Below are 26,379 nucleotides of genomic sequence, written 5' to 3' on the forward strand. Positions count from 1 at the left end.
AACAAGTGTGGCTGGCTGTCCTACCATTAGCTTCTTCCACCCCAAATCAGATAGAAGCCTTTCCCCACCCCATGATGCAGACAGAAATCTGTAGAAGAGTAAGAGAGCAATAAAACATGAAGCATTTTTTCCAAGAATATTCTCCAGTTGGATACTCTGAATTCATTAATCTGAAGTCATACGTAACAGTAAGCCCTCAAAGGAGGCACTGACCTGATACCCGCAAATTCAACTTTTTGGGTGACATATGCACATGTGCTGACCTAAGAAAGAATAGTTACACGTGTTAATAGCACGGTAGGCTCAGAGTGAGCAGACCAATTTACAAAAACAAACAAAACAACCCCCCCAAACATTCATACTCAGACGCCTGACTTCTGCTATAAAATCACAAAAAACACTGAGCATATTCACTACTGATATCTCAGCCTACAGAACCTCTGCAACAGACAACAGAAAATAGTTTTTAACAGATACAAGCTTTTATTGGGATCATCCACCTAATTCACTGCACTTCGAAGAGCCAAAGACTGCGCTTCAGAGATCCAGAAACAAAATATTCTAACAGCTGCTTACCAAGAGGTACTATCGGAGAGGGGGTACTTTAGCATACCCCTACTTGAAAAACATTTGGAATCAATTCCCTCCAAATGTAGTAAAACACTAAAATTCAGAACATAAGAAAAAAAACCCTCAACATCAGCAATTAACATTCCTGCAATGGAGTAGGAAATCATGGGATTAATTTTTGCTGCAACACATTTACACCCATTTTTCCAGCTCTGATGTACCACTTACAGCATAAATTCCTCAGGAGCTGCTGATACTGGTCTCTTTCTGTATTTTGTAAAACACTTATTTTCTTTTGCAGCAAGCAAAGGAGAAGGTATATAATCTCCTCCACCCAACACACAAGGACAGCAGAGGCCTTACCAAACTTTTCTTCAGCCGCCACATATCCCCGCGCCCAATATACTGATCTTTAAAGGTCAGCTCAACCAAGTCCAAGGTCACCTCCTAGCAAAGAGAAGGAAAACAGTGCTTAGGTTTTACTTGTTGTTTCTAAGTAGCCCTCTTCAATCTGTTCTGTTAAGAACCAAACGTCACAGGGAGGGCCATTCTAAGTCAAGTCAACACTCCTAGCAGATATAAGATAAAAGGGAAGTCCCATCCGAATAACTGCCAAAGTTGTGCACATACCTGGAACTACTGTGAGCTGCAAGACACTGCACAATGTGACCACTAAATCTGTACTACAAGTCTCAGTGCAAATTGGAAGCACAGGTAAAACAAATTACTTCTGTGGTTCATGACATTAAGGAAGCTTTGTTTCCTGCAGATTTTCGTCTTGTGCTGCATGTAAGCTCTGACTGAAGCTCTTTTGATAGCTGGGACATTTACAAGAGATGTCTCTTACAGGGCTTTCTGGTGTCAGATAATGCAAATCCGTGCCATGGCTCTTCTTTTGACTAGGCCACTTGCTGTTTCTCTTTACTCTGCCTGGCTATCCTGAATTTCTGGAATGTAAAGATATTTGAGGTTTCCAATTTCTCCCAAGCTATGTTGAAGCTGATCCATAGACTTCAAAAAGACAGCAGGGACAGTAGGGAGAGAAGAGACACATAACAAAGAGTTCGATTGCCCAAGCCTCATTTTCTTAGGAAAGGAGGCTAAATACCTTTCAATAAAAGATAAATGCCTTTTTTTCCAATGCTACTGTAGAAGGAAATTCACAGGGCTCCGATTTCACCTAAGTGAAGAGAGAGATGGGAAAGAGTTGCAAAGCCACACACCTTTGGGTCAACAACATTCACATGGACGTCCTGGTATGGCCGCAGTCGGAACACTTGTGCAACTGTCTGATCCACACTTATAGTTTCTGCCAAAAAAATGAGAAAGGACAACAGGGAAGTGAACACCCCCAAAAGGTTTCAAGTGATTTACAAGTACAAAAGCAATTCGGTGAGATTAGCATGAAACACTTAGGACCTCGGCAAAAGAAAACCGCTGCTTTCACCTGTTGCCCAATTTAAGAGTCATTAAAATCAAAGTAGGTGAGATAAACTCAGTTTAGGCCAAATTAATTCCTGCAAGAAGAAAAGAAATACAGCCAGTCAGAATGCAGAAACAAAAATCTATGGCTAAGAAGGTGATTTTCTTTAACCCATACCTCACATTACTCAGCCAAAAGCAGATTTAAAATTGGCTATTCATTTTCTGATAAAATTATAATCCTTCCATTCCTAAACAGACAAAGCATTGACTTTCTTACAAAGTTAAAATATATGCATCGGTCAATCATAGGTAAAGCCCAATCACATAACCTTTGTCTATGATTTTAGTATGCATGCTATCCGTCTAGAGTTTTACCTTTCTGCAAATCTTCCTTAAGTGACTTCACTTGTAGAAGCAGGGGACTAGCGTACAAAAGAAAAAAAGAAAAAAAGTAGACAAGTTGAGATGCCCGCAGAGCCTGCTCTGGTCAATCATTCTCTCTAAACTGTTCAGTAACACGGAGCATTGGGTAAGCTAAACATTAGTATTTTCTAGAAAGCTTAATACATCATCCTTTCTGTCTGTTCTTTATACCATTACAATAATAAAGTACTCTTTAGGTAAAGATGACATCCTAAATGGGAAAGTAGGTCACACAGGAACTTCTCAGGCCCCCATACAAGTATACTCCTACTTTTCAGATACGGGCTGCAGAAGAACAGCTTCACGTAAGAAGGTTTGTTTTTATAGCTGACGAGGAAGTTTTAATTTTGCCCAGGATATACTACAGAATGGAAGAGCAATCATTAGGTAACAGCAGCTCTATGAAGAGGATAAAGACATTGTAGACCCTATAATCAGGCGCCATTTGCCCTACGAAAGGTCAAACTAACGCCAAACACAAAGAATTAAAAAAAAATTCAAGGAAGAGCTCCTATTATAGTTATTATCTTTACTTTTCTTCAGGCAGAAAAAAACACGGCAGCATCCTGAGGCAAAGTGATATCATCTCTAACAGCCTCTCACTCCAGAAACCACTGCATGCAAACATGCCCTTTCAGTGCTCTAACCACGCTGACTGATAGCAGCAAAACCAGAACTCACCTGTACTCATCATTGGGATGTGCAATCTCCACAACATCTCCCAGCTTGATCTGAAGAAATACTTTAGGATTCACCACCAGTTCATCATCTACAAGACATAAAGGAACGAGGAACAGTAAACAGATATATACCAAACACAGGCGCTTGCATGTTCATACGCAACAGCTTACTCTACGTTAGCACGCTAGGCCAGGATCAGCACATCAGCAACGCACTACATGACAGCGCTCCTCTCCAGCCACCACAGCCTGGCCACTCCTGTGGGCAAAACCTTTCCTTTCATATCACAGAACTTTCACAAAAGATTTGTTCAGCAAAAGACCGTGCCTTAATTAGGCGAGCGGAATCTTCTTTTGTATTTTTCATATAACGAGCATCAGCAGGAGAGCAGATATCTATAGAATCTTAAGCTTTATTAAACATGCTGATTTTAAGTCTAGAAGTTGTGAACAATCTAATAAATTACATTTTTCTTAGTACACAGAAACACATCTACACACAGTCAAAAATCATTGACTTGTCTGTCACTTATTAAGAGTGACTGAAATACAAGGTTAAAACAAAAGTGACACAAGAAAAGGAGAAGAGGTAGAATCAAGCAATTTTATTTTATAGGCACGATCTCATTCTGTTCTGACAAATGCAATTTTATCCTGCTCTATCTCGCTATTAAAAAAGAGTTCTCCGAACTCTGGCTGGTAATACTGCTTGTCACGCAAAGTTCCATCCTCACTGTTTCGTTAAAAAGATCAATAAATCAGTTAATTGCTTTCAGTTAAGTAAGACAGTGCTGGTCTCACTGTTACAAGCCAGGAGATACTGACCACTGCCACCAAAACCCTTCTTATGTATGACGAGCTTGTACACCTTGTTGGTTCTCATCTTGAATTCCAGTTCTTCTCAGCTGCTTTGAGTAAAGGCAGTTAAGGACATCTTGCATATCTAAGATGGAAACAAAAGCAAACACAGATCTGTTGTCATTACAAAACAATTCCCTACACTCTGCACTCGAGCAAAGGATGTTGTACCACCACGTGGCTGAGAAAGCTGCACCTGAAAGGCAGGCACGGTACAAATTTTAATAAGCATTAGACTAGAAGTTTAGTAACGACCTCTTCTACCAGCACCCCTGTCAGAGAGCTCTCTACAATTGTTTCTTTGATATCTCAGGGATAACTTCTGAACCTCGTGTCAAATGCACTAAAATGAATATCCAGGTTTATGCCCACTGCCAATTACATCTTCTGGTTTTGTCACTCCACCTCTTTCGCATGTATTTTTCCACGTCTTTCAAAGACGCTGGAATTTCAGAGCGGGAGGATTTCACACCGAGGCAGCGGAGCTGTGCCCCGCGGAGGCCAGGGCTACGGGCCGCCCAAGCACTTCTGTTCGAGGCATGGGTTTGTGTGACTTCGTTTTAGCTGCATCAACTGCCACGTTTTTCCTTCCCGCACCTCTCATTTAAAATGAAGTGTATTTTGAAGGAGGATCTTTGTTTTTACAAATTACCATTTCAGAAGCGCATTTGTACTGGAAATTCCCAGTGGGAATAAGGTTTTCTTCATAAAACTACAGCTACATTATTAAATTAAAATATCAGCTCTTCTCCTCGTAACTGTACTTCTACACCAAATCAGAAGGCGGAGGAACTTAACAGCATGCCTTTCAACCAGGCTGAAGCACTGAGCTTGCAGACGGACTCTTCACAAAGCCGGTTCAATTACCGAGCTACAAAGGCACGGTGGGCGCAAAAAAAAACCCGTACGTCCGAACTTTGTTAAAATAAACTCTCTAAAACCTTCAAACTCGCAGTGCAAGAAGCCCCACCGGGCTGGAGCCTGGCGGCAGGACCGGCCCCGGGGCGCCCGGGCAGGCAGGGCCGGCAGCCGCCCGCCCACAGGGGCGAGGGCGGCCGATAAACCCCGAGCCGTTCCAGCCCGCCCTCGCGGTCACGGTCACAGTCACGGTCACAGTCGTTAACCTGGTTACCGGCGGGTTCGTAACGCCGAGGAGCGAGGCCAGGGGCCCGATCTGCTCCCCCGGGCGCCCCACCGCCCCAGGCCGCTCTCTGGCCGCCGCGGGACTGGACGGGACGGCGCCCACCGCCGCGCCTCCGCGGCACGGCCCTCCAGAGCGTAGCCCCCCTCCCCGCGCCGTCCTGGCAGCCGCGGGACCCTGACCTCCCGGTGCCGCGTCCCGCGCCGGCCGGCCACAGCCCCGCCGCGCCGTCCCCTCCCTCCGGCAGCCTTCGTCACTTCCGCCACCGGGGCCGCCGGGCCAGCACGTGACGCCCAGCGCGGCGGAGGGCGGGGCCGCGGTAACGGCGGCGGGGGCCGGGCGGGAGCCGCAGCGGGCGGGCCCGGATAAGGAAGTGATGTGAGCGCGGCGGGGCGAGCGCGGCGGGCCGGGCAGGAGCGGGGCCGGTGGCCGCTGAGGTAACGGTAACGGGAGCGGGGCGCGGGCTCTGTGGAGACGCGGGCCGCTGACGGACCGCCGCGCTGCAGAGGGGCCCCCGGTACGGGGCCGCCGCTGTTTGGGAGCAGGCAGCGTCGCCCCGGGGCGGGGGCCGAGCGGCTGCCGGGGGACCGGGCCCGCCCGCCCCGGTCTCTGCGGGGCTCTGCAGAGCCGAACCCGCTCCCGCCGGCACCGAGCAGTCATACAGCTAACCGGCTGTGCGACCACCGGGAGCGGCGGCCTCCCCCGGTGCGCTGCCTCAGGGGCGGCTCGGGCCGGCGGGGCGGATCGCCGCTCGCCGGGGCGAAGGGCGGCCCCGGGGCTGGGGCCGGGGCCGGGGCCGGGGCGAGCCTCCCGCCCCGCCGCCCCCCGCGGGGTGCCCCCCGCGCCCGGCCGGCGGCGGCCGGTTCCCGGAGACATTCGTCCTCCCGTAGCCCCGTCAGGCGGGCGCGGGCGGAGCGAGGTTTGGCTGAACCGTGGGCTGGTTTTGCTGGGGGAGCCGGGAGACCACCGCTCGGTTAACAAGCCCCTGTTTTTGTAAACCGAGTAACTGACGCTCCTGTGAAAGCCCGGCTAGGCCAGGCTTGCCCTGTCGGACAGGCTCCTGTCCGCCCGCACGCCTTCAGGAGCGATTGGGCTGCAGTGTTTTCACGTCAGGATCCTTGTGCCGTACGAGGTGGTCGGAACTCCCCGGAGGGACCCCCCGCCCAAACACACTGCCGCGGCCCCACGACCGATCCCCCCCTGCCCCGGTGCGGCCGCAGCTGCCCGGCCCAGCCGGCTGACCAGGGGACCAGCGTCTCCAGTCCCGGGCCGGAGAGGATCCCGCTGCCCGGGCTGCGTGGAAGAGTAGAGCTGGCACGATGCAGCCCATGTAGGGTTGTCGGGTGCTTATATGAGAGAGCTGCAAGGCATAGTTATGATGGATGATTTCTTAGAAAGTGTTCCTTCGAGGCAGAAAACGTATGATGAAAAGTTGGGATTTTTTTCCAAAGATTAGAAAATTAAGAAAATCACAGGAAAACAAATCATGTGTTAGTGTTCACTAAGGGGCAGGATGTCTAACATAAGCCCCGGGAATTTGCTTTATAGTCCCTTTCCCAGTTTTCCAGAAGATGAGGGAGGTGTTTGAATGTGAAAAGGAGGCTTGGGAGTATTGGTTTGTCTGTATTCTCTTTTGTTAATGAAGCATTTGTGTGGATGCTCAAGCATTTCTCAGCACCTTTCTTAAAAAGTTATTTGGAAGTATTTTTCTTAAACGTACATGCGTGAATCTTGGAGAACGAAGCTTCTCCTTTTAATCTTGAGATCGCTCTTACATACATTGATTTAACATTGCTTTTATTTTTAGGGTAAACCGTGAAGAGCTCAGGACACCTGACCTTCAGCTGCCCCGATGCTATCATCTGGGGTGGAATCTCCCCATGATTCTTCTCTGTCTGATGTAATAGAGGGATTGTACACTGGGCTGCCAGAGCACATCTCTGCTGAACTTATGGCTGTGTCGGAGCCTAACGTTGGATTAGATGCAAAATCTGACGTGTCGACGCCCGTGCTAGCACACAGTGACAGGCTATCAGCTCAGCGCTGTGGTACTTTGGGCGTAGAAAACTTTTGCCAGAAGACAGAGGATTTGGGTGATACGCTCCAGGGGATTTCTCATGGGCCAGCAGGATCCCCCACTGAAGAATTACTAAAGGCTGGGGCCCTTGAAGAGGATGAAAAAAATAGAAGAAACTTTAGGAAACTAGACTGTTCTAGTGACGGATGCCAGAAGGAGGACGAGGAGGCACAAGATGCTGAGGAGTGTCGTGCTGACTGTTGTGCTTTGACTCCTGCGGAAAGTTCGTCAAAACAAGTAAGTAAATGCAAAACTTCATCCCGGCGTGATATTTTGAATTTCGGGTTAGAGTGACTAGGTAGAGGACTTTGTCCGTGGGGTTTCCTGTTTCTTATTTGTCTCTTCTGGCATGTGCATTGTTATTATCATGGGTTCAGTGACAAATTCAACTGTACTTCAGTGGACCAACAGTGTTTTAAAATATCAAGCTTTTTACTTTCTTAAATACTGTTGGAATGGTGTGAGGCAGGTGTGTAACAGAATGAAGAACAAAACTGACTAGTGCCTAAAAAGGAGGTGAGAAACAGCTTAAAAAGCTTGCCCAGTATCCGTGTCGGGTGGGTACAGCTTATTCTACCCGTACCATCGTCCCCAGTCAGGGTGCTAACTGCTAAATAAGAGTTATTGCAGTCTGGTAATAGTATTATAATGCTGCAGGGGGCTCTAGATTAGTATTTGGGGTTTAATTCTAAAAATAAAGATTATCCTTCATCTTAATAATTATTGTTTGTAATACAATATGTATTACATATGTAATATAATAATTTAATATAATAATGTGCAATTAGGGAGGAAATCTGTCTTTCAAAACAAGAGACTTGCATGGTTGTGGCTTTTTTTTTCTCCCTCCCCTCTGGAAGACACCGATAATAAAAATGTTATTTCTAGGCAAAGTGTTGCTGAAAAATGTGCCACAGAATGCTTTGTTAACAACTGAAGATTCACAAAACTCACTATTTAAAAATAGAAATTTTAGTGACTTTCTTGATCAGTTTTCTTTAGTTTCTAAATAGTTTTCACACACACCAAGAGAAGATAGTGGAGACAAAAAGTGTTGTCACTGAACACAGACCAGCCAGGAAATACCTGGATAAAGGTGCATAGGTGTGTTTTACACTAATTACTGGATGTTGTATCATACAGAAATACTTTGTGGTTTTAACTCTGGATTTTTATATCTGTTTGATTTATGTGAAAGTTTGTGAAGATAAAGTTAATTAAACTTTCCATAGTCACTCAGGTTCCCAACTTCCACAGGTTTCAAATAGGCAGGTGGTTTGGTTGTGGGTTTGGTTTGGTTTGGCTTGGGGTTTTTTTGCAAGTAGACCTAGGTTGTCTGTTCCCGGCTTTGTGTAGCTTTGAGCCAAGGGAAGTCTGAGTGGTAGAAGGCAGGTTCTAATAAATATCAGAAAACGTGTGCATCTTGCCAGAGGTGTACAGTGATGGCGTGGGGATGTGAGAGGGGCTTGCGGACCTGATTACTCTTCTGATTCAAATTTGCAACAATTTAAGAGTTAGCTGCTTGCGTTGCAAGACTTCGTTGCTGCCAATACAAATCTTCCTTGGATGCATCGTTGTTTAATGGTGAGATGATGGTGACTGATAGGGTCAGAAAGGAATGACAAGTGCCTGTGTGAACCACTTGCAGTGCAAGGTTGCCTCTGCGCAAGGGCTGATATGTGCCGAGGTTTCTTGGTGGTTTTCTTTTTCAGAACTAACCTAGCTGAGCACGTACAGTCCCTGAAACATGCTAAATGTTTCAGAGAGTTGGTCAATCTCCGCTGATATTTCTGTCTTGTTTCAGGAGGACCCTCACTTAAATCAGCATGAGTCTTCGAGAACCTGTCGCACTGAAATAGCGGGAGCTCTGAAGAACACAGGTGCGTATTTTAGTTGTGCATCCCTATCTACCCCCTGCCTCTCTCCCAGGTTACTTTTTGTTGATTTGAAATTGATGAGTGGTTGTGGGATAGCTCATTGAGTTTGCTTTACAGTAGAAACTATTACCCTGCATAGCTAGAACAACATGAAAACTTAATCCTCTGCTTCTTCCTGACAGCATATATACTTTCCTGAAGACCTTTTATGTACAGGATGTGTTTTTAGTTATTTAATTCAAATATTTATTTACCCCAAAGCAGAAGGTGCTGTTTAATAGTAGATGTTTTGCATTTCCTTATGTTTCATAGCTGGGTTATATGAGAGCAGTAATAGAAAGGACCTGAAAAAGTATGACTCGCTCACTTTCTAGTGTTTTAAAAAATAAAAAGTGCAGAATCCATAGGAAGAGGTCAACAAAACTAATTCTTAATTTCCTTATGAGCTGTAATCTTCCAAACACTTTGGCCACCTTGCCTGCATGGAGTAATTCTTTTCTTTCCCCCACCACATTCTCCTAACCAAAACTTGTATTTAGTTGAAGAATGCTACCTAGTCTTGGTCCTTAGTAGAAAATATGAAAAAGATCCGCAGAAGTCTGAGCAAATATGTTCCCTGCAAAGTTTTTAATATGAAGATATGCTACAGTAACTATAATTTTTTGAATTAGCAGCTGCTTCATGATTATACAAAAAATTGTATTAATAACCATAATTGCTTGGACAGAATGCGATAGGCATTGTCTTCCTGTGGATGACTTACTGACAAAAATGCATTCAAGGAAGAAGAAAAGGAAATGGCTGCTCGGTGCACAGCCATATTTCTAGGATAGAGGAGACGAAGTACCTAGCTACGTTGAGCTTTGATGTTATACATAAGCATTACGATGTTGGCCATGACCTCATATGTAGTGAGTTATACAGTCTGCATTGCACCTAGCTCAATATTAGAGGCATCTGAAAAGTACAGGTCTTCGGGTGCCTGCTGCTCATGGGGAATGTCTGTATTGAAAAGGACTCTGTTTGCTACATCAGGTTTGTGGTGGGGTAGTTTGTTTTTCCTTCCAAAGGCTTATAGTAGAATTGCCAGCAGTAGTTCCCACTTTTTAAAACATTTTGGTAACCAACACTGTATGCAATCTTGTGTACAATACTAAAAGGACCTTCATAAGCTGAATGCCTTCTAAATTAGGTATATGGTTCTGGTTTGCTTTATTTTTCCTTATGCAGAAGAAAACCAAGCAAATGTTCAGGTGACAGCTGAAACTCTGCCAAAGCTCACTGAAGAAGTACAAGGTATGAAGGCTGGTGGGACTAGGATGTTTAGAAAAGCAGGATACAGGAACGACAGAATGAGTAAAGGTCTTCCACCCGAGAGCAATGAATGCCAAGACATAGACACAGTCATGGCCAGAGCTGGGGTTTCAGAAACCAGCACGTTAGATTTTTTAGAGCCTTTAAAAGTCATGGACGTTGAATCAGCCATAGAGCGTGCACAAGAAACAAACAAATATAATGGGTTGAAAGCCCATACTGCCATGCCATTGAGAACAGGGGGTAACGTTGTATCTATTTTGGAGGCTAGAAAAGAAAAGGTACCCAGACAAAATCCTGTTAATGAATTCATTACATCACTTGCTAATTGCCAGACATACCAGCAGGATGAAGAAAACAATGCTTATGACTTTTGTAATGGTCCTGTACCTAAATGTAATGAACCTCATGGGTTGTCATCAGTAGAAAGCTGTAGAACACTCTCCGCAACAAGTTCTGAAGTTTTAAGTTCAGTTCTGAAAAGCATGTGTTATCTGGGCTTTAGAAATATGCCAGTAGAAAACAATAGTGCTGCAGTCCATGGAATTATCAGTGAAACCCCCAAAAAGTATCTTCCCCAAAACATCAAAAGTCAGATTCATTATGATCATGGAACTGGGTTTGTGGAAAATCGAACCTCCACATCCATACCAGTCGAGCAGGTCTCAGTGGTCAGGAGTGAAGGATTAGCTAGTGTTAAGATTGATCACAGGGAAGTAAGTGCTAGTATGGGTAAATCATACAGCTCTGGATTTGAAGAGGCTGCTGAAGTCTGGAGAAAAATTGCTGTGGGAGATAACGTTGAAGTTGGTAGCTGGCCTGAAGCTCAAGAGGGTGCTAATTCTGAGCATTGTCATTCTTCAGTTTTTAGTTCTGTTGCTTCATCTCCTGAGGAGTTCTCAAAAGAAAAATTTAAAATGGTCCCCTCAGAAGGTGATATGTTGAAAAAGGACCAGTGGCAATTCTCTGTCAGTGATCTATGCAAGGATGATATAAAAGAAAACAGTCTTTTGATGGAAATGAGCAACATTGCTTCCCATGAAACTGGCCAGATAGACATACGCTTTTGTAATACCTCCAGTAAAATTTCTCCTCCCAGTAGCCACAGCTGTCTGGATGTTAGTACCAAGCTAGAAAAAGATTCACCTGAGGCACAACTGCTTGAAAAGGAATCTCAGAGCAATACAACATCAGAAGAGTTGGCTGGCAGTTTAGTTGAAGCTACAGAAGCTAATAGTGATGACAGTTTGTCCACTGGCAAAGAAACTAATTTGATTTATACACTAAATGTACCTCTACCTCTTGTTGCACAAAAATCAAGAGAACCTCATCGTAATGAGCGTCCTCCTTGTACTGCTAATGAAGTTTCGAGCAGGGACAAGGCTCAGGATAATCTATCTGGAAAAGAATCAGTTGGTGCTTCTGGAACAACAGGGGAACAAGTCACTGAAATTGTGCTTCATAAAGACAAATTCAAGTCTTCAGTAAGTTCCAGGACTTTTGATAACCTTAAAATGACAAGCAAACTTTCCAAAAAGAACACGAAATCTTCAGTGGGAAACAGAGAGAGTGCGGTCACTGGTTTAGAAAATGAACATAGTGATACCTGGGATTGTAATGATCCAAGTATAAAAGACCAGTGTACAGCTGCCAGTACTTCCTCTATTTTATCAGGAAGTACACATGTAGATGATGTTCTCCCAAACAGTCATTCTTTTAATGTTGAGGTTGATGAGAAGATTGAAGAAAATTATAATTTGGAAGGAGAAGCTTCAGCTGGATATAATAGTAAAAAGGCAATCATCTTTCCAGAAGCACGCTTCCCTTTGGCACGTGGATCTCTTCCTTGTGAAGATGACTGGGGCAAGAGAGGTGTAGATCTGCATGGGATAAATGACATTTCCACAACAAAAAACACGTTTTGCTCAGCTTATACTGCAGAGAAGTCTATTGCCACCTTGGTAGGAGATGAGATTTCAAGTAAGAATATGGAGGTTGTGAAACAGTTTGATCTTTGTAAAGTAACAGATGGCAGTGAAATTGTTTGTGACAGAGATGAGGCAAAAGAACAAATCTGCATGTGTGCTCTCCAGACAGATGAATTTGATAAAATAAGAACTGTGGATTCTCCAAAGGCTCCTGAAAGTGATCAGAGAAATAAGACTAGTGAACAGCTATTAGTCAGATATTTGAACAAAAAAAACTGTGTTCATAATTTTGGATTTTGCAACTCTCCATTAGGCCCAAAGAAGAGAGAACTAGGCACAGACGAGAAGAAAGAAGTGTCATCGCTCACAGCTAATCCCTCTGAGTATAGTGCTTCAATCTGTGATATGTGTCTGTTACTCAACAACATGAATATTCAAACACAGCATGCTAGCCAAACAGAAAAGACCCTTCGTCCAATGGAAAATCAGTCTCTCGCATGCCAGAGTGAGTTTGGTGGCCCCGTTCCAGGCAGCAAGCAACGTTTAGAAAGCTTCAACAACCAACCAAACGCTGGCTTACAAACTAAGGCTACTTCTGTGGAAGAAACCAAAATATCAATTTGCTTTAGTCAAAACGAAGAGATGCTGTTAAAAACAAGTGGCGACCTGCCTCTGTTAGTTCATAAACATGCAAGACAAGACAGTTTTCAAAGAACTCTAGAAGAGAATGTAGCAGATTTGGACTCTTTGAATGATGTGAGAAATGAAGGCTGTCCAGGATACACGGGTTTCGTCAGTGATCTAATTGAGCAGAAGAAAATTGAACCAAAAGAACATGAGAATGGATGTGAAAGAGAAGATAAAGGAACTCTTGAAGAAAGCTTTTCTGGTAGCAAATCACATTGCTCACAGCATGCTTGCTTTGTCGAATGTGCAAAAGAGAAAGCACAGCTAGTGTTTGCAGGAAAAAAAATGCAGCAATCTTTGCCAAAGATGAAGTGGTTGGTAGAGGACCAGAAAAATACAGGTAGTACTGGATTTCTTCCCTTCTCAACAAGTCATGGGAGGCTGTTACATAAGCCAGAAAATATGAATGTGCTTTCAGAGACAGAAAACAAAAAAACAATAAAATCTGTCGTAAATAACTCTTGCCCGCAGTTAACATTTGAGCCTGGCAAAGAAACTGATGCTCCAAAGAATATTGGTTTATCCCATTTCGGAAAGCTTGACATCCAAGAATCTTTTAATGAGACTCAGGCGGCTTCAGAAACACCACCAGCTCTGGACTTGGGAATCTCTCTGCCCGAGAAAGAAAAGCTGTGTATGTTGTCTGAGAATACACAAATAGAAAATTGTGATTTGTCTTTAGCCGAAGTTTTTAGCAAAGATTCCTCAGTGACAAAACCTCTTTCTGTAACAATGTCTGTGAAGAGAAAAGCCAGCAATACTGAGATTCCATCTTCAGAGCATGAAACAGCAACTGGCTTTTTAAACGGTGGAAAAAGCTCAAGAGTTTGTGCACACAGGAAAGGAAGTCTGAGAGATGAGGGGCATAGCTTGCTAACTGTAAAAGACATGGATGTGACCCTGCCAAAAAGTACTCACTGTGGAGAGACGTTTAAGGAGACATCTGTAGAAGAGAAGATGGGAAGAGAAGGACCCCCTAGAAAAAAGCTTCCCATCAATGGAGAAGATTGTCTCTGGGCCTCATTAGAAGATTCAAGAGAGTCTGGTAGCAAAATACTCAGTACTGAGAATTATGGAAAGGTTTTGGAAGAAATCCCAAGGTCTAACCTAAATAATCTTTCAAAAGAAAGAAAAAATGCTACAAAGCTCACAAACTTAGCAGGTACCAGTCTACTTTCAGAAACTGTGCATGATTGTCAAGCTGAAGGTGCGTCCAACACAGAAGCTTCACCAGAATCGCAGTATAATACAACACCCACGCTTTGTCCGCGTATAACCATACTTCCAAACAGTTGCAAGGACTTGTCCCCAAACTGTGTGGTTTGCAGTGAAGTATGTGTGCCTTACAAATTAAATGCACAGAGCAAAGATAATGTAAAGGAGATTACAGAAGGCCAGGACACTCTACCAACTCATTCAGTTCGCAAGGAAAATGAGGCTCTAGGTTCAGAGAGACTTGATCAAATAGAGAAATGTCAGGTACTTAAACGAAAGAAGAAGTATAAGAAGGTGGATGTACATCTGTCAGACGAGGCACAACAAGAACAGAAGTCAGAACATCAACATAAAGCAAAAATCACACTGCAACCAAGTATGTTGCACAGTTCTGAACGCTTATGCAGCTCTTCAACTGAGTTGGTGACATCAAGAAATATGACATTTGAAGGTCCTTCAGAGGAGATTTTTGCTGTCAGAAGCAGTGAAAATAAACTATGTAGCACTTTACAAGAAGTCAAAAGGCCAAAGATTACCACAGATATTATTAGTTCACAGGTTTTGAAGACTCAGGATTCAGAAATGGAAAACCTGAAACTTACTTTAGGGTATGATGGAATCCCTGGTGCCTTTGGAATGACGAATAAACTAAGAGAACCTCTTCCATTAAAAAGACAGCCTGGAAGGACATGCAAAAAAGTTCCTGCATCGTATCAGCTAAAAACCATAAGAAAAAGCAAAAACCCGAAAAGTTCACCTTTTTTTGAGACTCCCCCAGAAATATTCCCTAAGCAGGAAAACACACTTCTCAAATCTTTGTACTTAAAGACAATGGAAACGGGAACAGACATGACATTCATGCATATGCCAAGGCAGAGGGCCAAGAGGTGCAGTTTGTTGAACAGCTTGAAATTTAGAAGACGTACCAAAGAACCAGCATTGTTGAGCAAGCTGTCTGCAATGGCTACCAAACTCCTGGCACCTGCCAAAAGCATCAATAACTTAGAACCTCTGCCATATTCTTCTGAAATTCTTCCAGCGGCTGAGAGGTACAGCCAACGTAGATCTAAAAATCTGTTGGAAGTCTTTTCTTGCATTAACAGGAACTTACACTCACACTGGGCTGACAGTTGGTGCACCAAGATGTTCAGCTTTCAGCCTTTGGCACTTTATCCTGTAGAATCTACCAAAATACTTTTTCCAGACTTGAGCCACAAGCCTCCAACCTCTTTCTTGGACACCCCAGTTTTCCCAGTTTCTGTCCACATAAAATTGGACTCCAGTCCTGTGACAGACCTCACAAGGATTACATTCCAGCACTCTGTACAGCACAGACCAGTTTTGGGAGAAATGCCAGCACCGCCTTCAAAGTGGACTTTCTCTTTTCTCCTGTCTCAGAACTGTCCAGATACAACAGCTTTCAAGGAAGATTCCAGCCTAGATAATGAGCTGCATTCCTCTCTCTCTGCAACAACGCCAAGGGCTGTTGCCCTTCATCCTGACCGTGGAAGAAATGCCATAGCTGAAAGAAGAGGAGGTTGCTCCATGCTTGGCCTTCATACAGTGTTAGCGCTTTCTTCGCCTGGATGTTACAGGATTTGGACGAGAAGAAGAAACTTAACCAGTCATATTCCTACCATCCAGAGACTATTTATATCACAGTTCGCACAGGGTTTGAAAGGGACAAGGTATCCAACCTCTGGATCAGATGACCTCGTCTCTTCATTGCCATACTCACTGGGCAGGGTACTTTCCATATGGAGTCAGCATGGTCCTTCTGCCTGTCCCTCCGAAATCACTCTTCTCCATTCCAGTCACTGCAAGTGGCAGCCAAGCGTGGGCATCGAGAACAGGTAAAACCCATCAACTTATTTCTGAGATTAAATATGTGTAGGGTATGTACTTGCTCCTTTTTGGGAGGGAGAGGGTAACTGCAGCTTGCAGTGAAGGGTCAGTTTCCCCTGTTCCAAATCTACAAATTCTGCTCCAAAAGTGGCTCAACATGGAAGATTCTTCCCTACGGAACAGTCTGTTAGCTGAATTTAAATATATTTGCCTTCAATTCTTTAATACTATCCTGTTTTGGCAGAATGGCTAACTCTATTTTCTTCTCCCTTGCAAAATATACACACCATGCATCAGAGTATATAATGCAGAAAGGTGAGCTACTTCATTAGGTCTATTCAGAGTGACTGCAGAGGAACTGGATTTCTGAGGTAGGAAGTTTTTTTCAGAGGTCTGAGCCACAGGTGCCGCTTGGAACTGCTGTAAAATGCTCAATATCAGATTAGGAAGAATCCTAAGGGGCGGGGGGTGGCATTCACTTAAATTTGTAATTGTATTCCATGACTGCTCTATGCTAATTGCAACCTCTTTATGTATACTGTGCCTTTTGATAGTACGTGCCCGATGTATTGTTGGCACAAGCAAGTGTAGCTCCAGTTCAGGTTGGTAATGAATTTTTGTGTGTCATGCTCGTTATGAGTGAGAAGAGACTGAAATCTACATATTTAATTTAACTTTGCTATTGGCATTTGAGACCGTTTACTAAGAAACAGAACGAGAGAAGAGGTTCCTAGCTCTGTTACAGGATTTTTGCATGCCCTTGAGCAAAGATTTTGCCCTTTATGCTGCAGTAACGTGGGGCAGTTCGGTCCCTGATTTTATAGCCTGGAGATTCCTTGACAGAGTATAGGCTCGTGAGTACTGTAGAAAAGCCAATTTGGTTAATTCTTTTGTTTAATATGGCAGTCTCTAGAGACCTGTTGGCATTTGGCTTATGTCATAGCTTGACGTATGTATAACCAAAAATCTTACTAAACAACTAATGCTGCATTTTGCTTTGTATAAATGGATAACATACCTAAAAGTTTATCACTTGTTAGTATAAATTCTAGTGTCTACCAAAGGTGTGAGTGAGCTTATGAAACTACTACTCCATTCTGAGAGTTGTCTGCATTAAAAGAACGAGGTTGAATAATGGTATGGACACAACTTCACAGCAGATTCTATTGGACCTGCATTCTTTTTCATTCCATATAAGCCAATATACCAGGCTCAATTTTCTAGCGTACAAATTAGTACTCTGGAAGTAATCGTACCAGTAAACTACAGCTTGAGCACTAAACTTAAAAATAAGACGTCATTGCCATTCTTTAAAAACAAACCAAACACCTTACTTTTTAAAAGTTACTTCTGCGTATGAGGTAAATTTATTATTTTGTTTTGTTGAGGCATGTTATCCTTGGACTGGGAGACCTGAGCTGACTTACACTCTCGTGTTTTCTCCCATACTTACATCTACAGACTCCTAGGCAGCTTGTTACACCATATCCAGTTAGCTGAAGTGTATGAGGATTTAATTCCTTGATGTAAAGAATAATTTGAAAACCAAATGTTTTGCTATGAATGATCTTCTTCCCAAAGGGTAAGAAGCCAAATCAAACCTTACCACTTCAAGTGAAAAATAACCTGAAGTTTAAATAGTTTAAAACTCAGTTTGTTTTTTTTCTCTCAAATATCTTTCAAATATGTGTATGAGGTAGCCTTTATTCTTCTGCCCCACACAGATTTTCTTTAAAGCGAAGTTATTGTAGCATGCAGAGAGTTGAAAAGAATGTTTGCAGAAGTTTAAAGAAGTGCAGCAAATAAATTCTATTCCTAAAACAGTTAAGCAAAAATTAATATTAAAGGTTTGGCTATAAAGCAATGTAAAGAACAAAACCTAATGTTTTACGTATTTAACACCATTTTAGATTCCATTTTGCTGAAGTTTGATAGCCTGTGCTCATCAACTAATAATTCTTCTTTTTTTAAAAGGTATTAACAGGAACAGTGGCAAAAGCATAATTCAGTAAATCTCTCTTAAATTTGTGTGTGCTCAGAAAAAAAACCCAACTCCTGTGAAATAAATGTTTGGTATATAAAAACAATAGGTATGTCTGGTGCAGTATAAAAGCATTTTCAGCTCCCTGTATGAGAAAAATCTTTGCCTGTTTTGATTAGAATAATTAAAAATCAGAAAAATTAAAAAGTGGCTCCAAACTCTCTGCAGGCCATGTTCTTCTGGAAGCGATTTGTCCTCTTTAAATTATTTCATTCATTGTTAGTGTTTTTAATAACCAGGGGAATAAGGAACTAGAGTAGTCCTCCTGTCTAAAAATCCTCTTCTGTCACTTCCACCGCCAGTAATATAGTATTCTTTAAGTGAAATCTTTGTTCTAATTCATGCTCACTTGGATTCAAATTTTCTAGAGTGGTTTTTTTTTGCTCTCCCCGTAATTTATTATTATTATTATTGCATAAAATGGTAAGGTCTGCATCTAGCACGGAGGACTCTGATGCACTATTGTTGTGGGTTCCAGTAGTGTTGAGGTAGCGAGTGAAACATTGAGAGAAACAAAACATAGTTCTGATATTAAATGGCAAATGCAAGAAATGGGTCTTTCTGGCCCCTTTATATTTGGACTTACCTGTGCTTCCATCATGGTTGGTTTTCATTTATTTTGTAGCGTTCCAATCTGGCCGTAACTTCTTGGCTTTAGAACAGTAAAGTACATTTAGCTGTTAGTTTGGGCAAACAGCAAGTACAAGATTTGCTGTTTAATGTAATAAAAGCTGTCCCAACTGATTTTTTTTTTTCCTGCCATTAATAGTGTGGGCACAAAAATAAAGCCTAATATTGAAGGACTTAGAGCTGCTGTGCTGACTTTTATGCCATAGATTTATGGTAATTACCAACCCTATGGAAAGGTCCTTGGTTATTCCAACTGATTAAGAATATTCAAGTAAGATCGTGGGAGTTTGAGACAAAAGGGAGTTAATCTTATGCAAATCCTTCCTTTGACTTGGTACTGTTGCCACTATGTACTGCGTTATTTAGTAGCCAAATCCTTCAAGGTTTTTGGTTACTCTAGTTTTAAGAACTGGGGTTTTTGAATGAGGAATATAGACTTCCATAGAAATAATTACAACTTTCAGACTAACACTGTCTCCCTCTCTTTCTGTACTTTTATTTTTTTTCTCTCGTCTCTACCATTTTTAAGTGAAAGTATGACTATTTCCTTAACAAGCTGTCAGTGAAATTTAGCAGACTAAACGGCCGAGGTAGCTTGCCTTTGTGTCATTCATTCTCATTCCTGATGTTAGCATGTTTTGTCTTACAGTCCAGTTTATACTAATAATTTTTCCTTCATCTTTTTCATACTGTAGACCTAATTTCTGTCTGTCTTTTTTTTTGTTTGTTTTTTTCATTCTTCTTGAACCAGCTATGCCATTTTACCGCACTTACCTGTACAAAGTATGGAAGCACTACAGACTGCAGGTCATGAGATATGGTGAGTGTCTTGGACTTTGGCATTCATTCTGAGTAGTGGGATCATAAACTTTCTCAGAAAGACATTGCTTCTGGCTTTGTCATTTTGGCTTTCAGCTTTTGGCCGTTCACTTCAAGAATAGCTTTCCAATTAAAATGTTAGTGAAGTAAACTGACTGGATCAAGTGTGGAGGGGCATTAATGCAAACACCATGTAGATCATTGCACAGAACAATTCTGTTACTTTCAACCATGTTGTGCCGCTTGTTATGAAATGAATATGTGAAACGATAGAAGTTCATTTCCATACTTGGATATATGTTCCTTCTGTCTGAGCAACTGGACATCAGGTGCCAAAATTTCCTTCTCGTTCAGTGTTGAGATGGCAGATATAAAAGCTATCTTTTAAATTTCTTTGTAAAGAGAAAGTAATAAATTAATAGTTGTGTCAAAGAAACTTGCTGGCAGAAAAGGAGGATTAATCACTTTCTATCAGTAGTTACCAAATAGAGCTATAACCTGTTTAACTATACAAAAAGGGAGAGAGTGGGTTTAAAATTGCATGTTGAAATACACTGGCAGTTCAGTTTGTTTCTGTATCAATGCGGCCAGCAGCAGGTTTTGGATCTATGTATGTACTGGAGAAAGTGTTCACTTGGGCAATTTCTGTGAACTGCGTTGCTTTTTGTGCCCATGTTGCAATTTAGGAACATCGCCTGAGAGCATAGAACACTCTTGCAGCATAAATTGGGTGTTAATCTACATATGTTCCCTTCTTCCTCTGTTACAGTCTGGAAGCTTCATTCCCTCTTCCGTTACCAAAGTCCTGCTCACTTCCAGAATCATCACCATCTCCCCCCGGGCTTTCAGCATCAGAGCTCCAGGTCCATGCCCTGGATGAAGCTGATGCTTCTGTTCCAGCCTGTCTTAGATCCCAAGATGACACAGAACTGAAAAAAGTGAGTTCGTTTTAGATTTTAGATATCTCAGACTCTTTGTTCCCTGGAACTTGAAGCTGCTGCTGCTGAATATTATTTAGTAACTGTTAAAGATGAGGAGAGAAAATAGGCTATTAGTCCTAGTCTGTGCTGCTGCTTTCTTTTGTTCAAGCAGAAAGAAGGTGGCAAAACAAAGAGGAATGTTTATGCTATAGATAATGTATACTCAACATAAAAGGGAATTCTATTAACTAAGCATGGTTGTTATTTCCTTCATTTTAACTTTCTTTCCTTTTTTCTTTCTTAAGACTGAGTCAGAAAAGAGGCCAAAGAAAGTCTCACAGATCCGAATCAGGAAAACTCTTCCTAAGCCGGACACTAACCTTACTCCAATGGGACTACCCAAACCAAAAAGGTGAGCAGTATCTTTTAAATGGACTCATACTGGCTTCTGTTGCTTACACATCCTGCATAATGATGTAATAATTTCAATAAATGGTTCTCTTACTACCACTAGTTTGTACACTCTCAGTTGAGCAATGTCTGACATTTGCTTCCTTCATAAGAAAAGATTGACACACTCTATCAACTGTATAAAAGACTGAAAAAAGAAATTGGTCTTTGAACATAACCTTTTTCAAGTGAGACAGGATAAAAAAGGACTATTGGATGTGAACTACTGACTGGGTTTTAGGCAAAATATGAAAAACTAAGCTGCAGTGGAATGATTTTCTAAAGAAGTTCATACTGATAAATTGGAAATAAGTCATTCTACAATGCACAGTGAGATGAAGTGATCCAATAGGAAGTTCTGTTGATGCAAATTAATTTGGAGTTCTTCAGTCTCTTCTTTGTGGCATGGGATCTTGGGGAAACATTAGTTCACTGTAAATGTGGGCAATCACAGTGCCAGATAGGCTTTTCCAATCAGTCATCTAGTATTTTGTTCACTTCTGTCTTAAACAGAAGTGCCAGCATGGGCAAAGGAGTGCATTTCTTCAGAGGTCAGCTTGCTAATTAAGTGGCCATTTTAAAATCAGTCTCAAGAGATGAAATGTTAATCTGATAAACTGTTAGTCTTTTCTTAGCTTCTGAAAAAAAGTGACCTGTGAAGGGATATTTCCCTTTCTTCTTTAAGCATCATTATTTCGAAACATCATAAAATGCTAGAAGGAATATTGATCTCTGCAGAAATGGCAAGTCTTGTCTTGACCCACACCTTATAAAAACACTGTATGAAATTAGGTATTTGACGACCTCATTTTTTATTCCTCCCTATCCCCAATTAGAATCTAAATCTATGTTTTGAGTTAAAGCATAATTACTTAGTGTTTAAGCTTACAGCGCAAACCAAACTTGTTTCTAGTAAATCTGCTTGTTGTAAGGAGAGGAAGTTTCAAAATTCTTTCTTGATGGATTTGTTCATTACTTTTTCAGGCTTAAGAAGAAAGAATTTAGTTTAGAAGAAATTTACACAAACAAGAACTATAAATCCCCTCCTCCAGCCAGGTTGGTTCTGCTTCCTAATAAGAAAACTAAGATAAATGTAAATTACTTGGGCAGAGAGGGAGAAGATTAAAGGTGTCTGAAAGCTAAGGGGAGATAAATTTTTTAAATTGCTCTTTGAAGTGGTAGAGAAAGTTAATTCGAAAATAGTACCTTTTACTATTTGGATGGAAAGCAGTGAAATAGAACTTGAACTAAGAATTTGCAGCTGTCTAAGTATGGATTTGTGTTTTGTTTTTTTTTAATCTACTCATTCATTCCAGCCTCTATCCAAGTACAATAGTTACTTTTTCAAAATTCAAAGGCAACTAAATATTCTTTAAAATACTAATAATAACTGCCTGTCATCGAGTACAGTATGATTATCAAGGCTGCTATGTTTTTTTAATGTTAAAATCTATTTATTCTATAAAATCAAGATACTATAATTGTGCTTTTGAGCTGAAATACAGTCAGAAAGAGATCCAACCCCAATGTCTATGCACCAATAACACATTGTTTAGCTAGCAGTAATGTGCAGTTGTAGGAGGTGTAAGCTGTAGGTAAGAATACATTACAAGAAGAGTGGAGGGACTGTAAAAATGTAGAAGAAAAGTGTGTTTACGCGGGGTATGAAATCCACCAGCCTCCCTGTCCATAACTGCTTCTTGCGTATTGAGTTCTATCCTTTGCTTTTACCAGGAGCTTGGAAACAATCTTTGAAGAGCCCAAGGAGAAAAATGGATGCTTGATCTCTGTCAGCCAGCAGAAGAGAAAGCGGATTCTGGAGTTTCAGGACTTTACTCTTCCCCGGAAAAGGAAGGCACGAGGGAAAATCAAAGCTGCAGGTAGCTTCACCCGAGCAAAAAAAGCTGCACTACAGAGTGCAGAAGTAGATGCTCTTCTGAGCCAGAAGTTAATGGACCTTGAAACCTTTCTTGCAAAGGAGGCTGAGCAGGAGGAGGCTTCTAGCATCTGAGGGAGCTAATCTGAAAATGGTCCAATCAGCTCCTTTAGTATTTTCATCCTGTTGGGAGAAATCTACTGACTCCTTCATACGTTACTCTACCCCTCTTCTAATATCTGATGATCGGTTTTTGGCTGTGACCCTCGTTAAGGTGCTATTTTATTTTAAAATGCTGTTGGAGGGATTCCTTTAGGTCCCTGTTTGAGTGTAACACAGCCACATACAATTTACCATTCCTTCCCAACCCCTGGAAATTACTGCTAATGTTTAATTATGTTTAAACACTTTTGGGGGTAGAGTAAGAGTGTAAAGGAGGAAGTAGTGCACCTTCAATGGTGCTAGAGCTCTGTACTCCAGATCATTTGCACATTTGAGTCTGCTGTTGTTACCATAATGGCTATTTTGAAGAACCTGACAGAAGAGATACAGTGTTAGATGAAGATGAATTCTAGCAAATACATTTTTTTTTATATACCACTAACTTTTTAATAATTAAAAGTAGCTGTCCGGGTTCGTGTTCAATTGTTTCTTTCTTCTTTTTACTTAGAAGGTTCCTTCTGAGTTTCTGTGCCCTTCCTGGCTTCAGGCAGCAGAAGCCCCACATAACTAGACTTTAAATAACTTGCACTTTGTATATGTTTCTTTTTTTTGCTGCATGAGGACACCTTTTAACACAATTGAGGTCAAAAAAGGTAATATTTAGGAAAAAAATGTGTCCAGTACTAATTTTTCCCAAATAGTAGAGTTTTTAACTACTTGGCTGATGCCAGCCTCTTCTCCAGAGGAAAAGGTAATTAACCCACGAGGATCTTAAGCTGCAGGATACGTAAGTAGAGGGTTTTAGTTAACTGAGCTGAGCTGCTGTATGCAGGGAACACCAGCAAAATCTGAGACTCATTTTTAAGTTATTTTAATTCCAGTAAAAATATCAACTTAATTTTAATGCCAACAAGAAAATAATTTTTTTTGGTCTTGTGGGGTTTTTTACGATTTTAGATTTACAAGTCTTGTAGCTTATTAGATATTTTCTGTACAGCGCTGTTGTACATAATAGCTAGTGTTGTGCAAAGAGCCTCCTAGCATGTGGAAATGTTTTTTCCATTATGTAAGGCCATTTGTAATTATCTGATGCAGCACTGGGCAATTTCTCAGCTATACCTTTTGAGGGAAGAGAGCTCCCTTCTGGGATAACTTCTGTTAAACTTACTTGAAGCATAATTCAAATGAATGCTAGCTGCTGTTCAGGTTATTTCTGTCCTTTAGTGCCTATAGAAGTTATTCAGGCAAAGCTGTCATTGCTGGGATGCTCGAATTTAATTAGTCTGTCCTTTCTTTCACTTGTCACTTGAAACTTGCACTTTCTTATTTACCTACCCATATAACAGAGTTTCTATTTACCTTCAAAATGAGCAAATATCTAGTGGGTGGGTATTAGTAAAGTCCCCAAAAATGCAGGACTGAAAATACTACCATCATCTCCTGTTGCTCTGCCGTTTCTGTTACTGACCAAACAGAAACCTAAAAATTAACAAGCAATCTGTTGAATTCCAGAGCTTTGAAAGTAGAGAAATAGAAGAGGATTATTACACTGCGTGTGCCTGAGTCGTGAAAGAAATGTAATCTGGGCTTGTTTTGCTCCCAGCTTATGTGCTGGGATTCCTAGAAGTTTACACTCTTGTTTTGGAGGCTAATCTTCCTTAATCAGGAAGACTGAAAAGAGAGGAGTGCACACTTAAATTAGTGGTGTTTGGGTTTTGAGGGTAAAATAACAAGGCAGGCAAACTTTAAACATACTGACATACTATTTCAGCAGCAAGGTCTGGTTAACCTATTTGGGCTGCTAGAGAACATTTTAATTGATCCTCTTTATTTTTATAAAAATAAATCCCTAAAAAATAAAGGTTGACTGCCTTTTAAAAATATTTGAAACTTTCCTTACACTGGTTTATTAGCCCAATTATTGACTGGTTGGAAGCTGTAACAAGAGTGAGAGATATATTTTTATGGGTTTATGCTATAGAATGGGATTGTTACGCAGCATTCATTCACCTTCTCTTAATACGGGAGGCTTCTGGTGCCGTGACACAATTGAGCTGTGACCTTACCCCGGGGCTTTTAAAGAAACAAGGATATGGGTGGGGAGGGAAGAAATGGTTCCAGGCAAAGTTCAGACCTCTAATATGCTTCAAAATGTCAAATGCGTTGGGGTTTTCCCTTAGGATGTGGGGTTTGGGTTTAGGTTTTGTTTGTTTGTTTTCCATTTGCTTTTTTTTTTGTCTGCTTCCCTGCTCTGTCCTGTTTCTGATTGCTCTGAAGTAACATTTCTTAGCATTTGTTTTAACAGCTACTGCGGAGAGAGCAGAGCAAAGAACATGCTCCATTCTCTTTTAAACAAAAGAGAACAATTTATTTAAACAATAATTGGAGGAGTTACAAATTGATGTTGCAGTTGCCTAGCTTCTTCCAGACCTTAAGTTTGTGGAAACCCAAATACACAGCATTGTTCTGGTTTGGTTTAGTATTTGTACGATGACAGAGATGTAAGCTGATTGAGACAAAGCATCTCTTCCCCCCTCCAGCATACAGATGTCAGTCATGTTTGTGCACTTTTTTCCTTTCCCACCTCTGTTCCTGTTTACAGCACTCGTGGAACAGCCTTGTTCGTTGTGGCTGCTGCTTGTACACTGGGAGTAACGACTGTGCAAAAGCTAGGTATCTGCCGCTCTGAGCTGCTTCTGCCCCAGAAAACTGAAAAAAAAAGAATAAAGGATGCATCTTTTGGGGTCCTCCGTACTCCCCTAGCTGAAGGATACGTAACTTGCCTTTTCATAAAATGAACCCACCTCAGTGGGGATTTCTTTTGTATCGTAACGGAAGGACATTGTACATACTGCACACAGACTGATGGCCAGAGCAGCTTGAGAAAGATTGCAAAGCTTTTGCCATGTACCGTCTCTCAGTAGTAAGCTTTGCAGAGCCAGGCAGCTCTTTGCTAAATTTGCTGATTATGGGAAGTAGAAAGATCACTTTCAAAAAAAAAAAAAAAAAAAAAACCAAAAACACACGAAACAAAATTGTCTTATTTTCATCATGCTACAACTGGAGCAGCTAAGGCTACTTAATGTATGTTATAGCATTTGCCTGGCTGGCCTTGTGGCTACATACATTTGAGTTCTGATGCTTGCAGGATATGATTTTCTGCAAGCAGTTCTCATTTATTGTATTTGATTTGAGGTGGGCCTTTGGTATATTATGTTCCAGGTGCTCTTCTAGAATATGGATGGTAACTGTGGATTAAAAGTTTATATGATGCTATCAAGTTAACAAATAGCTCAGTGAGAATTTGTACGCTTGTGCCATTAGCCTCCATCGTGCTCTTGGCATTTTGTTTCTGTTCAATATTGTGTGAATCTAAAATTTCACTGTTTCTTTTGTGTGTGTTTTTAATTTATGGAAATAAATTTTTCTGAGAACCTTTCA

At 41.6% G+C, this 26,379-nt stretch overlaps 2 protein-coding genes across 12 annotated transcripts in view; one reads left to right on the forward strand and one right to left on the reverse strand.

Annotated features, from left to right (window-relative positions):
* The window catches only part of DEPDC5 (DEP domain containing 5, GATOR1 subcomplex subunit), a 47,274-nt gene extending 41,900 nt beyond the window's left edge, over positions 1-5,374 (reverse strand). For all 7 annotated transcript variants that reach the window (XM_075110078.1, XM_075110076.1, XM_075110073.1 and 4 more), the window contains exons 1-7: positions 5,280-5,374; positions 3,924-4,041; positions 3,100-3,187; positions 2,371-2,417; positions 1,794-1,879; positions 934-1,017; positions 214-263 (exon numbers count right to left, since the gene is read on the reverse strand). In XM_075110078.1, coding sequence (XP_074966179.1) covers positions 214-263; positions 934-1,017; positions 1,794-1,879; positions 2,371-2,417; positions 3,100-3,187; positions 3,924-3,981 — 413 coding nt within the window. In that variant the 5' untranslated portion in view covers positions 3,982-4,041; positions 5,280-5,374. The remainder of the gene's footprint in view (positions 1-213; positions 264-933; positions 1,018-1,793; positions 1,880-2,370; positions 2,418-3,099; positions 3,188-3,923; positions 4,042-5,279) is intronic.
* Positions 5,375-5,400: 26 nt separating this feature from the next.
* PRR14L (proline rich 14 like) lies at positions 5,401-26,379 on the forward strand. Of its 5 annotated transcripts, none has more exons than XM_075110071.1 (10): positions 5,401-5,534; positions 6,905-7,411; positions 8,979-9,054; positions 10,282-10,347; positions 12,607-16,048; positions 19,463-19,531; positions 20,300-20,468; positions 20,756-20,862; positions 21,885-21,956; positions 22,635-26,379. In XM_075110071.1, exons 2-10 carry the CDS (start codon positions 6,950-6,952, stop codon positions 22,909-22,911), a joined length of 4,740 nt encoding a protein of 1,579 aa, XP_074966172.1. In that variant the 5' UTR covers positions 5,401-5,534; positions 6,905-6,949; the 3' UTR covers positions 22,912-26,379. The 5 variants fall into 5 exon arrangements, with proteins under 5 accessions (XP_074966172.1, XP_074966169.1, XP_074966168.1 ...); XM_075110068.1 differs by having other exon boundaries at positions 5,417-5,534; positions 11,230-16,048; XM_075110067.1 differs by having other exon boundaries at positions 5,443-5,540; positions 11,230-16,048.

Source organism: Phalacrocorax aristotelis, chromosome 15 (assembly GCF_949628215.1).
Source record: "Phalacrocorax aristotelis chromosome 15, bGulAri2.1, whole genome shotgun sequence".
Classification (NCBI taxonomy): Eukaryota; Metazoa; Chordata; class Aves; order Suliformes; family Phalacrocoracidae; genus Phalacrocorax; species Phalacrocorax aristotelis.